We start from the raw sequence: 11,661 nt of genomic DNA, 5'->3' as shown, positions 1-11,661 counted from the left end.
AAAAAAAAAAAAAGATCCCGCCACTGCACTCCAGCCAGGGCGACAGAGCGAGACTCTGTCTCAGAAAAAAAAAAAGAAAGAAAGAAAGAAAAAAAAGTAGTTAACTCTGGGTAGGATTTGAAGTGATTTGAACTTAAACTTTCATCTGTGTCTTTTTTTTTCCTCCATTAATTGGATATGATTTCGATAATCTGAAAGGAAATGGAGCTGTTTTCTTTTTTTTTTTTTTTTTTTTTGGGCGGGGGTTTTTCCTTTTTTCCCCGGGGTGGGGCGGATGGGTGTTACCAGCTCTCCTTTCTATGCTTTGTGGGTTCAGGCAATTCTCCTGCCTCAACCTCCTGAGTAGCTGGGACTACAGGCACGCGCCACCATGCCCGGCTAATTTTTTGTATTTTTAGTAGAGACGGGGTTTCACCATGTTGACCAGGATGGTCTTGATCTCTTGACCTCGTGATCCACCCGCCTCGGCCTCCCAAAGTGCTGGGATTACAGGCTTGAGCCACCGCGCCCGGCCAGGAGCTGTTTTCATTCTGGCAAAACAAGTGCAAGCAACTGATCTGGAAAACTGTTTGCAGTGACTTCGACACAGGGTTACGTCTTTATGATTCAAAAAACTCTTACAAATTATTAAGAAATAATTGAAGATCCCAGTGGGGTTGAGGAGAGAACACGGATAGACCATTCATAACATAGAAAACAGAGATGGTAAACAAACATATGGATCATTATTCAAATTCACTTGTAATCAAAGAAGTGTAAATTTCAATAATGAGCCAACATTCATTTGTTGTTAAATTAGTGAAAGTTCATTGCTGTGTTATTTATAATAAAGAAAAAATAATATCAATAAATTGTGGTACCTTATTTTGGAACTGTTAAAAGTGGAAGGCTGTGTAAATTATGCTGCAACCTGGGAACACAGAACATTTATATGAAGGAATTGAAGAGTTATGGGTGGGGTGAGGTGGGGTGGGGTAGGGTGGGGTGGGGAGCAGGGCAGAATTGTTCAGGTGAGGAAGATCTGGGTTCAGTCCAGCTCTGCCACTTAATAAGTCTGTGATCTTGGGCAAGTTGCTTAGCCTCTCAGCCTTGGTTTATTTTTTTCTCTATGGTTGTAAAAGTATGTAAAGTACCTGACACAGAACCTGGTGTGTAGTGTTTATTCAGTAAATGTTTGTTGAATGAATGAGTGATAGTTACTCAATGCTATATATAAAAGAATATGTATGAAGAAAGACTGGAAGAAAACACAGCAAAATAATTACTGGTTATGATAGGGTGAAGAGAACGTGAGTGATTTAAAAACTTCCTGTTTTCTGCTATTTGGTGATATAATATTTCTAATTGAAATAATTACCTAAGTTCATACCTAATCTCTTTCTTTCTGGGTGTCCTGTTGTACTTACTGTTTGATAAATTTTGAGATGTTTTTCTTTTCTTTGAGACAAGGTCTAGCTCTGTCGCCAGGTTGGTGTGCAGTAGTGTGATCATGGCTCACTGCAGCCTCGACCTCCTGAGCTCAAGCAATCCTTCTGCCTGGGCCTGCCAAAGTGCTGGGATTATAGGCATGAGCACCATGACCACCTAATTTTGTATTTTTAGTAGAGATGGGGTTTCACTGTGTTGGCCAGGCTGGTCTCAAACTCCTGACCTCAGGTGATCCACCTGCCTCAGCCTCCCGAAGTGCTAGGATTACAGGTGTGAGTCACCACGCCCATCCAATTCTGGATATATTATAAAGAGCAGAGCCAACAAGATTTGCTGATAAATTTGATGTTAGGGGCAGAGAGAAAGAAAAGGGTGAAGGCTAATTCCATGGTGTTTGGCTGAGTAAAAGAATGAAGGGAATAATGCCATTAAGTCTCAAAATTGTGCTAAGCATGGGCCACTACGCCTGGCTCATTTTGTATTTTTAGTAGAGACGGGGTTTCTCCATGTTGGTCAGGCTGGTCTCCAACTCCTGACCTCAGGTGATCTACCTGCCTCAGCCTCCCAAAGTGCTGGGATTACAGGTGTGAGCCACTGCACCCAGCCCACAATATCTGTTTTATTGGATTCACTCTGCCTGTCGGGCTAGGGCTCTACCCAAAGGACTTGAGAGAGAGGCCTCTGCTGGGAATATTCTCTTACTGTGATTGGAGTGGTTCCATGAGTATATGCATATGTAAACACTTAATTAAGCTGTGTACTTCACATTAGAGCACCTTTACAGTATGTGTATTATTCCTCACAAAAAAATGTTTAAAAATATAGTGTATTCTTTGACATCTCCAGAGGAAGTTAAACATGCTAAATGATACATAAAGATAAGGAAAGAGTTACTCATATATTTGCTTATTAAGATTTCCAGTCTGGCTATTGTAATTTTTGTTTTGAATTCAAAGCTAAAGTAAAATAATTTTTATTTACTTTGTCTTTTGCAGAGACAGCAGTAGCAGAATTTCACAAAAAAATCAAAGAGGCATTTGAAGTGTTTGACCATGAGTCGAATAATACAGTGGATGTGAGGTTTGGAAATTTTTTTTTGGTTACACTTCTAAATTACTGATACATGTCATAAAATACAAGAGAGTGATTTTCTCTTCTTTTTATACTGTACCTTGGATTTATTATGATATTTTAAGTATTTCTTTTCTGTGCTCTGTAAACTGTCTTTGCTAGCTATTGCTTTGATAAGTGCTTATTCTTCATACTCTGGGATGAAGAATCTGCTATATTCTCATTGCCTGTTCCACTGTATAAACTGTGAACTCTGTGAGTGAGATGAACTCTTTTTATCTTCACTGCTTGGCATGTAGTTGGCACTCAGGAAATAGTCATTGAGTGAATGAAGAGCATTTGCTTTGTAAAACACATAAATATGTATGATAAGGCCACGAATAGTATATTGCAGGGAAAGATTAATAATGCCTATCAATGGTACACTCCCCCTGTAAAATAGCAAAAAGAACCAAAACAGAAAAACGTAAAAAGGCAAGAGAAAGACATGAATACTGGTAGATCTGAAATGGGGGACACAGCTTGAGACCGAAACAAAACAAAAAACCCCTCAAAAGATAGAAGAGGTTAGACGCTCAGAAGAATTGTAGCGTTTGTGTTATGCACATCAAAGGAAGGCAATGAAGCCAGGCTCGGTGACTGACACCTGTAATCCCAGCACTTTGAGAGGCCAAGGCAGACAGATCACCTGAGGTTAGGAGTTCGAGACCAGCCTGGCCAACATAGTGAAACTCCGTCTCTACTAAAAGTACAAAAATTAGCCAGGTGTGGTGGCATTTGCTTGTAGTCCCAGCTACTAAGGAGGCTGAGGCAGGAGAATTGCTTGAACCCGGGAGGCGGAGGTTGCAGTGAGCTGAGATCTTGCACCACTGTACTCCAGCCTGCGCGACAGAGTCAGACTCTGTCTCAAAAAAAAAGGCGGTGAAACCATTCCTTCAGGAGGCCAGGCTAAATGAGGGTTATCTGATGAGATTAGAATCTCAGGACCAGAACCTAGTACACAGGCCAGCAAAGCAGTGGGAAGTAATTTTAAAAATGGTGCTGGAGAGGAACTGTTAGATGCGTATAAACCAGTGCCGTCAGGGCTGGGGCACTGTGCAGCACCGTACAGCTCCGCTGATTCTGATCACATTGCATTCTATGGGAATGACACTGTGGAACCCCAGGCCTTACTGTGGGCGTCCCAGTAGGAAATGAGTGGGTGCGGTGCTGCTGGTGGCAGTAGAGTTTGAGTTCGGTTGCAGCAGGCAGCCCTGGCATGCAATGTGAATGACTGAATATAGGAATGACAAGTGCCTTGACCTCAGACCTCTCCTTGAAGGGTTCTCCTGGGGGCAGGGGACAGAGGTATTGATAAAGAAGTCAGGGGAGATAAGGCTTTATGAGAGAGAAGGGGAAGGAGAGAAAAGAAACCAGCATTTGCTTGAGGCTTGCCCTCTGATACACTACCTGTAGTTGGGTGGAAGAGGGTTCATGTGGGTTACCTCGTTTTCATGTTTTTATTTCTGGGTTAAGGAAATCTCCAGTTTCCAGAGACGAGGAGAAGGTAAATAGTTTGCTCAATGTCACACCAGGGTTTTTCTAACTCCAAGTCTTTTGGTATGCTACATTGCCCACACTCCCACCCCTACTCTTTAAAGACATCAGGGACTTCTCCCCTGCCTTCAGGCTTCCTGACAGTAGCAGTGAAAGGAAAATCTCCCCAATCCCTTAGAGCAGTGATGCCAGGCCTTTTTTGGTAAAAGGGCTAATTCAGTAAAAATAAACATGTTTGTGGCTGCATCTTCTTTTCCACTGGAAGTTAAAATAACTTTACTGAGGCCCTGAGGGAAAGTGTATATTCTTACAACTTAAAGGGTCTGCTTTATTAATTAAAGATGGTTGCTAAGAAAATTATTATTGTTTTTAGCATTAAAATATTCATGCTGAGTATATTTGAGGAGTAACAACTTGGATGAATGTGGATTTCTAATCATTATTCTATGCTCATTTGTATAGCACTTTAAAGTTTATAATGAATGTTCTCATGCTGCTGGTATCATTACCATCTACTCTTTTTTAAAAAAAATTATTATTATTATTTAATATTATTTATTTATTTATTTAAAAAAATTTTTTTAAGAGACGGGGTGTCGCTGTGTTGCCCAGGCTGGAGTGCAGTGGCTATTCACAGGTGTGATCCCACTACTGATCGGCATGGGAGTTTTGACCTGCTTCATTTCTGACCTGGGCCTCCAGTTCACCCCTCCTTAGGCAACCTGGTGTTCCCCCGCTCCCAGGAGGTCACCAGATTGATGCCGAACTTAGTGTGGACACTCCATCGGCATAGTGCACTACAGTCTAGAACTCCTGGGCTCAAGTGATCTTCCAACCTCAGTCTCCCGAGTAGCTGGGACTACAGGCACGTGCCACCACACCTGGCTAAAAAAATTATCTTAAGGATAGGATCTTTAAAGATAGATAGGTTGGATTACAGTGGCTTGATCATAACTCACTGTAACCTTGAGCTCCTGGGCTCAAATGATCCTCCTGCCTTACCCTCCCAAGCAGCTAGGACTATAGGCACTTGCCACCACACCCAGCTAATTATTATTTTTTGTAGTGACAGGGGTCTTGCTATGTTGCCCAGGCTGATTCACCCCCTCAGCCTCCCAAAGTGTTGGCATTACAGGTGGGAGCCACTGGACTCAACTACTCTCTATAAATTGGAAATTAAGCTTTGGAGGCTGAGGTGGGTGGATCACTTGAGGTCAGGAGTTTGAGACCAGCCTGGCCAACATGGTGAAACCCTGTCTCTACCAAAAATACAAAAAAATAAAAAAATTAGCTGGGGGTGGTGGTTCGCACCTGTAGTCCCAGCTACTTGGGAGGCTGAGGCAGGAGACTCGCTTGAACCCAGGAGGTGCAGGTCGCAGTGGGCTGAGGCTGCATCACTGCACTGCAGCCTGGGCGACAGAGTGAGACTCCATCTTAACAAAACAAAACAAAAAAAAAAGAAGAAGAAAGAAAAAGAGAAATTTCAGGACAAAGAAGCCAAAAGGCTTGCCTGAGACCACCCAATGGGTTAGCAACCAAGTTGGAGCTCAAGTTCATTTCTTCTTTGCCAGCAGCACCGTCCAGTTCGACTGTGCACCCCGCACCGTGCTTCTGAGAATGCGGGGATGAGTGAGGTCCGGTGCTGCCTTTCCCAGCCTGTTTTCTCCGTTTGTAAAAACAGTTGATCGATCTAGAGTGTATTTTGGCTGATGATTAAAAGTGAAGGTCTAGGCCGGGCTCGGTGGCTCACGCCTGTAATCCTAGCACTTTGGGAGGCCGAGGTGGGTGGATCACCTGAGGTCAGGAGTTCAAGCCCAGCCTGGCCATCATGGTGAAACCCCATCTTTAAAAAGAAAAAAAAAAAAAAGAAAAAAAAAGAAAAAAAAAAAGTGAAGGTCTAAATAGACATTTTTTTTTTTCCAAAGTACTAAACAGCTTATTCTACTTCAGGAATTGTTAGGCCTTCTTTATAATACGCCACATTTTATAGAAGTGGCCATGTCTTATGTGCTATAGCACTGTACCTTTCAGCCTTATACTAGTTCAATACATATTAACTGTTGTCAGTTTATAAAATGATTTAATGTCTGATAGTTAAATATCTTTCTTTTTAAACATTTTAATTAAGGATTGAAGGCAGTATTCTGTGTCAGGATTGAGGAACGTACATACAAAAGAATGAAATCTTGTCATTTGTAGCAACCTGAGTGAGCCTGGAGCACACGGTGTTAACCAAAATAAATCAGGCACAGAAGGATAAACACCACACGATCTCACTCCTATGTGGGAGCTAAAACAAATTGAGTTCATGGAAGAAGAGAGTAGAGCTGTGTGTCGGAGGATAGGATAGACAGGGGAGGAGAGGCTGGCGGGGTAATGGACACAAAAGTACAGCTGGATAAACGGAAGGAGTTCTGTTGTTCTGCCTCATGAGAGGGTGAATATGGTTAACTATAATTTATTATATATTTTCCAAAAATAGAAGAGAGGATTTTGAGTGCTCACAACTCAAGGAAATGAGAAATGCTTTAGGCGGTGGATATGCCAGTTACCCTGATTTGCTTATTACACATTGTATACAGTATTGAAGTATAACTCTGCATGTCACCCAATCTGTACAATTATTATTTGTCCACTAAAAGGAAAAAAAGAAGGATTGAGTGGTGTGAAGAAGTGTCTTTGAATGGTGGGAGATATTTATTTTTATTATTATAATTTTTTTGAGATGGAGTCCTGTTCTATCACCCAGGCTGGAGTGCAGTGGCACAATCTTGGCTCACTGCAACCTCCGACTCCCGGGTTCAAGTGATTCTCTTGCCTCAGCCTCCTGAGTAGCTTGGATTACAGGCGTGTGCCACCATGCCCGGCTAATTTTCTTTGTATTTTTAGTAGAGACGGGTTTCACCATATTTGTTAGGCTGTTCTCAAACTCCTGATCTCAGGTGATCCGCCTGCCTTGGCCTCCCAAAGTGCTGGGATTATAGGCGTGAACCATCAGCCCAGCCCATTTTGGGAAACACTTTAAGATAATCTTATAAAGCTAAGCAGTTGTTTTTGTGGGCAGGCCAGAGAGAGCTTTCCCGGAGAGCCCCAGGCATTGGCTGTTCCTCTCCTAACTGCTTTATCTGTCAGGTGGAAGTTTGGTGGCCCTCTGTGTAGGGCTGACCTAGGCCCCCTGAGAGGTCTAAGACTGATCTAGGCCCCCTGAGAGGTCTAGGTCTTAAGAGTTTTCTGGTGGCTCCTCTCCTTTTCCCTTATCTCTGCTTTGCACAAATTGAAATATTTAATTTGAAATTTTATCACATTAGATAAAGGGAAAGTCTTGTATTGCAAATACTGGGCAACCACCAGCCCACAGTCCAAAGCATTGTGAGATGGGTCCCTGCGACTGCCCTTCCACCTTAGAGGGGCAGTCCTGAGGTCTGGATTCAGACCTACCGGCTTCCCATCCCAGCTCTGTGACTGCTGGACCTTAGTTACTCTCTTTGTGCCTCCATTTGAATATTACCTCACAGGTTTGATAGTATAAGTAGTTCTCAAAGTGCCCCTAAGACCCTTTCAGGGGTCTGTGAAGTCGGACTATTTTCATAATAAATTTAAGACAGTATTTGTTCTTTTCATTCTCATTTTTCCCAAGAGTATATGAAGCAGGAGTGGCCGAAAGAAGCATGCGGAACTGGGAAGGAAGGGGTGATTTATTCGGCCGGGAGCAAGGTGGCATAGTTGCCTAACAGCTGCTCGCCTAACAAAGGGAACCTCTGCCTTCACACAGGCTCACAAGTCTAGATACTACACGTGAAAGGGTCTTGGGTTTACAGTTTTAGAAAGTTCACGTGAGGGGGTCACGATGGATGAAGTAAGCATGGGAGTGTGAGCAAGATTGAATGGGAACAATAGAGGGCGTTTCTCCGTATCTCCCCCACCCTTAAGATTACCTGAGATCTTAAGGGTTGGGGGGGTTTAATCTTTAACCTCCAGGCCACTGACCTCATGCCTGCTGTGTCTCAGCTTTTGCTTCCTCCTTCTTTGAGACAAGAGACAGGAAACAGGGGTTTCTTTCCTCATGTATACTGGAGTTTTTCTGAGGCGACATGACGTGCAGTTTTGCAGCAGATTGAATGCAGAACTAGAGATGAGAAGCCAGCTGTCCTCTGTGAAGCCAGGCATTACATATTTACATGGCACATACAGAAAACAAGGCCATTCTTCTAAATATACTGTTTTGGAAAATATAGTTTAAAAAAATAAAAACTATTTATGTGAACATATGGATTTATGTAGGATTTCTAAATGACTTAATACACATTTTAAAAATACATATTTTTAATATACATTTTTAAAATTGTAAATACCTATTTTTAAAATTTAAGGTTTAATTTCTAATATGATAATAAAGATAGTAATAACTCGTACAAACATAACCACTTTGAGTGCCTTGATAATTTTTGATAGTAAAAGGAGTTCTCAGACCAGAACGTTTGAGAACCACTCTTTTCAGTGGACATTTGTAAAGCTCTTAGAACAATATTAGCTTGGGATTTAAAGTTAAGAACAATATTAGCTATTATAATTATTCTACTTTGTATGTATACATAGTTTGTATTATTATTTTGAGATGGGGTCTTACTGTGTGGCTCCAGCTGGAATGCAGTGATGCGATTTCGGCTCATTGTAACCTCCAACTTCCGGGTTCAAGCGATTCTCCTGCCTCAGCCTCTGAGTAGCTGGGATTGCAGGTGCCTGCCACCACGCCCATCTAATTTTTGTATTTTTAGTAGAGATAGAGCATTGCTATGTTGCCCAGGCTGGTCTCAAACTCCTGGCCTCAAGGCATCTGCCTGCCTCGGCCTCCCAAAGTGCTGGGATTATAGGCATGAGCCGCCGCATCTGGTCCCATTTTATATTCTTTTTTTTTTTTTTTTTTAGAGAGGGGTTCGCTCTTGTTACCCAGGCTGGAGTGCAATGGCGCGATCTCGGCTCACCGCAACCTCCGCCTCCTGGGTTCAGGCAATTCTCCTGCCTCAGCCTCCTGAGTAGCCGGGATTACAGGCACGCGCCACCATGCCCAGCTAATTTTTTGTATTTTTGGTAGAGACGGGGTTTCACCATGTTGACCAGGATGGTCTCGATCTCTTGACCTCGTGATCCACCCGCCTCGGCCTCCCAAAGTGCTGGGATTACAGGCTTGAGCCACTGCGCCCGGCCCCCATTTTATATTCTTAAAGTAAATAACTCAAGACTTGTTTTTCCCCTGTTTAATCTGGATGAGCAATGTTATGTTATAGGTAACAAAACTCTCATAAGAACTTTAAAATATGTATTTTATTTTAGAGACATGCTCTCTTTATGTTGCTCAGGCTGGCCTTGAAATCCTGAGCCCAAGCGATCTTCCTGTCTCAGTCCTCCTGAGTAGCTGGGACTATAGGCACGTACCACATCTGGCTAGAACTTCTTCACTATTTCCATATGTTCCATATTGATTGCTTATGATCTAAAGCATTTTTTCCTTTTTCATTTCCTGATTAAATAGTTTTTGAAAGCTAGCTCCTTGAAAACCAATGGGGAGGTTTTCAATATCACTAATTAGGGACATTATGATTTTGCCTCACGTAAAACACAGACTTTTTTTTTTTGAGATGGAGTTTCACTATTGTCACCCAGGCTGGAGTGCAGCAGCGCAATCCTGGTTCACTGCAACCTCCACCTCTTGGGTTCAAGTGATTCCCCTGCCTCAGCCTCCTAAGTAGCTGGGATTACGGGCATGAGCCACCATGCCCAGCCAATTTTTGTGTTTTTAGTAAAGACAGGGTTTTACTGTGTTGACCAGGCTGGTCTTGAACTCCTGACCTCAGATGATCCACCCTCCTCAGCCTCCCAAAGTGCTGGGGTTACAGACGTGAGCCACCTCGCCTGGCTTTTTTTTTTTTTCCTAAGACAGTGACGCTCTATTGCCCAGGCTGGAGTGCAATGGAGCAATCTTGGCTCATTGCAATCTCCACCTCCCGAGTTCCAGTGATTCTCTTGCCTCAGCCTACCGAGTAGCTGGGATTGCAGGCGCATGCCACCACGCCCAGCTTTTTTTTTTTTTTTTTTCTGTGCTTTTAGTAGAGACAGGGTTTCGCCATGATGGCCAGGCTGGTCTCAAGTGACCCACCTGCCTTGGCCTCCCAAAGTGCTGGGATTACAGGCATGAGCCCACCTGGCTACATTTTCACTTATATATATTTTCCTGCTCTGTGTTCAGAAGTTAAGAAGACTGATCAAAAATTAAATTTTTGAATAGTTGGTATATGTACATGGGATAAAATTATAAAGGTGGAAATAATATATAGTGATAAGTAAACCTCTTTTTACCTATCCAGTTCCCCTTTTTAAAGGCAAGGTTTGTTATAATTTTCTCTAATTCTTCCAGAGAGTCTCCATGCGCGCGCGTGTGTGTGCCTGCCTGCCTGCCTGCGTGTATCTTTTACTGTGGTAAAATATAGATAACCTGACGTTCACCATTTTAGCATAGAATGCTGTGGCATTAACATCACTGTACAACCATCACGGCTGTCCATTTTAGGCTTTTCATCTTCCCAAACTGAAACTCTGTACCCGTTTAATAATAATTCCATATCTCTCACTGTTGCTGCCCGTGGCAACCACCGTGCTACTTTCTGTGTCTATGAGTCTGATTATCCCAGGTGCCTCATGTATAAATGGAAGAGTACAATATTTGTCCTTCCCGTGCTTGCTTTGGCAGCACATATGCTGCAATAGGAGCAATACAGACGCGATTAGCACGGCCCCTGTGCGAGGATGACATGCAAATTTTCAAGCATTCCATTTTTAAAAAACAAACTATTTGTCCTTCTGTGTCTGGTTTATTTCACTTAGCGTAATGTTCTCACGGTTCACCCATCTTGTTGCATGTGTCAGAATTTTATTCCTTTTTGAGTAATATTCCATTGTGTTTTTCCCACATTTTGTTCATTCATCTGTCTATTGATGGACATTTGTGTTTTTTTCATCTTCTGACTGTTGTGAATAATGCTGCAGTGAATATTGGTGTATAAATATCTGTTTGAGTCTCTGCTTTTTTTTGAGACAGAGTTTTACTCTTGTTGCCCAGGCTAGAGTGCAATGAAATGATCTTGGCTCACTGCAACCTCCACCTCCCAGGTTCAAGCAATTTTCCTGCCTCAGCCTCTCGAGTAGCTGGGACTACAGGCTCGTGCCACCATGTCCAGCTAATTTTGTATTTTTAGTAGAAACGGGGTTTCACCATGTTGGTCAGGCTGGTCTTGAACTCCTGGCCTCAGGTAATCTACCCGTCTCGGCCTCCCAAAGTGGCGGGATTATAGGCGTGAGCCATTGTGCCTGGCTGAGTCTCTGCTTTTAATTCCTTTGAGTGTCTATCCAGGAGTGGAATTGCTAGATCACGTGGTAGTTCTGTGTTCGATCTTTGAGGAACCACTGCAGTGTTTTCCACAGCAGCTGCACCATTTTGCATTCCCACCAGCAATGCAGAGGCTCTGGTTTCTCCACATCTTTGCTGGCACTTGTGATTTCTGTTGGTTTTTTTGGAGGTGGGTGTTGTTGTTAGTGTTGTTTCTGTAGTAACCATCCTACCGGGTGTGAAGT

At 42.8% G+C, this 11,661-nt stretch overlaps 1 protein-coding gene and 1 non-coding gene across 5 annotated transcripts in view; both read left to right on the top strand.

Annotated features, from left to right (window-relative positions):
* Window positions 1–11,661, top strand: part of EFCAB2 (EF-hand calcium binding domain 2) — a 139,249-nt gene that overhangs the window by 28,810 nt on the left and 98,778 nt on the right. For all 4 annotated transcript variants that reach the window (XR_004257899.1, XM_032242200.1, XM_032242197.1 and 1 more), the window contains exon 2: window positions 2,424–2,508. Coding sequence is in view for 3 of the 4 variants with exons in the window: in XM_032242200.1 (XP_032098091.1) it covers window positions 2,424–2,508 (85 nt within the window). In the remaining variant the exon portion in view is untranslated. The remainder of the gene's footprint in view (window positions 1–2,423; window positions 2,509–11,661) is intronic.
* LOC116526204 lies at window positions 10,765–10,868 on the top strand. The gene has a single exon (XR_004258022.1). It is a non-coding gene; the product is annotated as a U6 spliceosomal RNA (small nuclear RNA).

The sequence above is a fragment of the Sapajus apella genome, unplaced genomic scaffold (genome assembly GCF_009761245.1).
Source record: "Sapajus apella isolate SASKATOON/1434 unplaced genomic scaffold, GSC_monkey_1.0 scaffold49, whole genome shotgun sequence".
NCBI lineage: Eukaryota > Metazoa > Chordata > Mammalia > Primates > Cebidae > Sapajus > Sapajus apella.
Note: the sequence above shows the minus strand (reverse complement) of the source record. Positions and strands in the feature narration are given on the sequence as shown.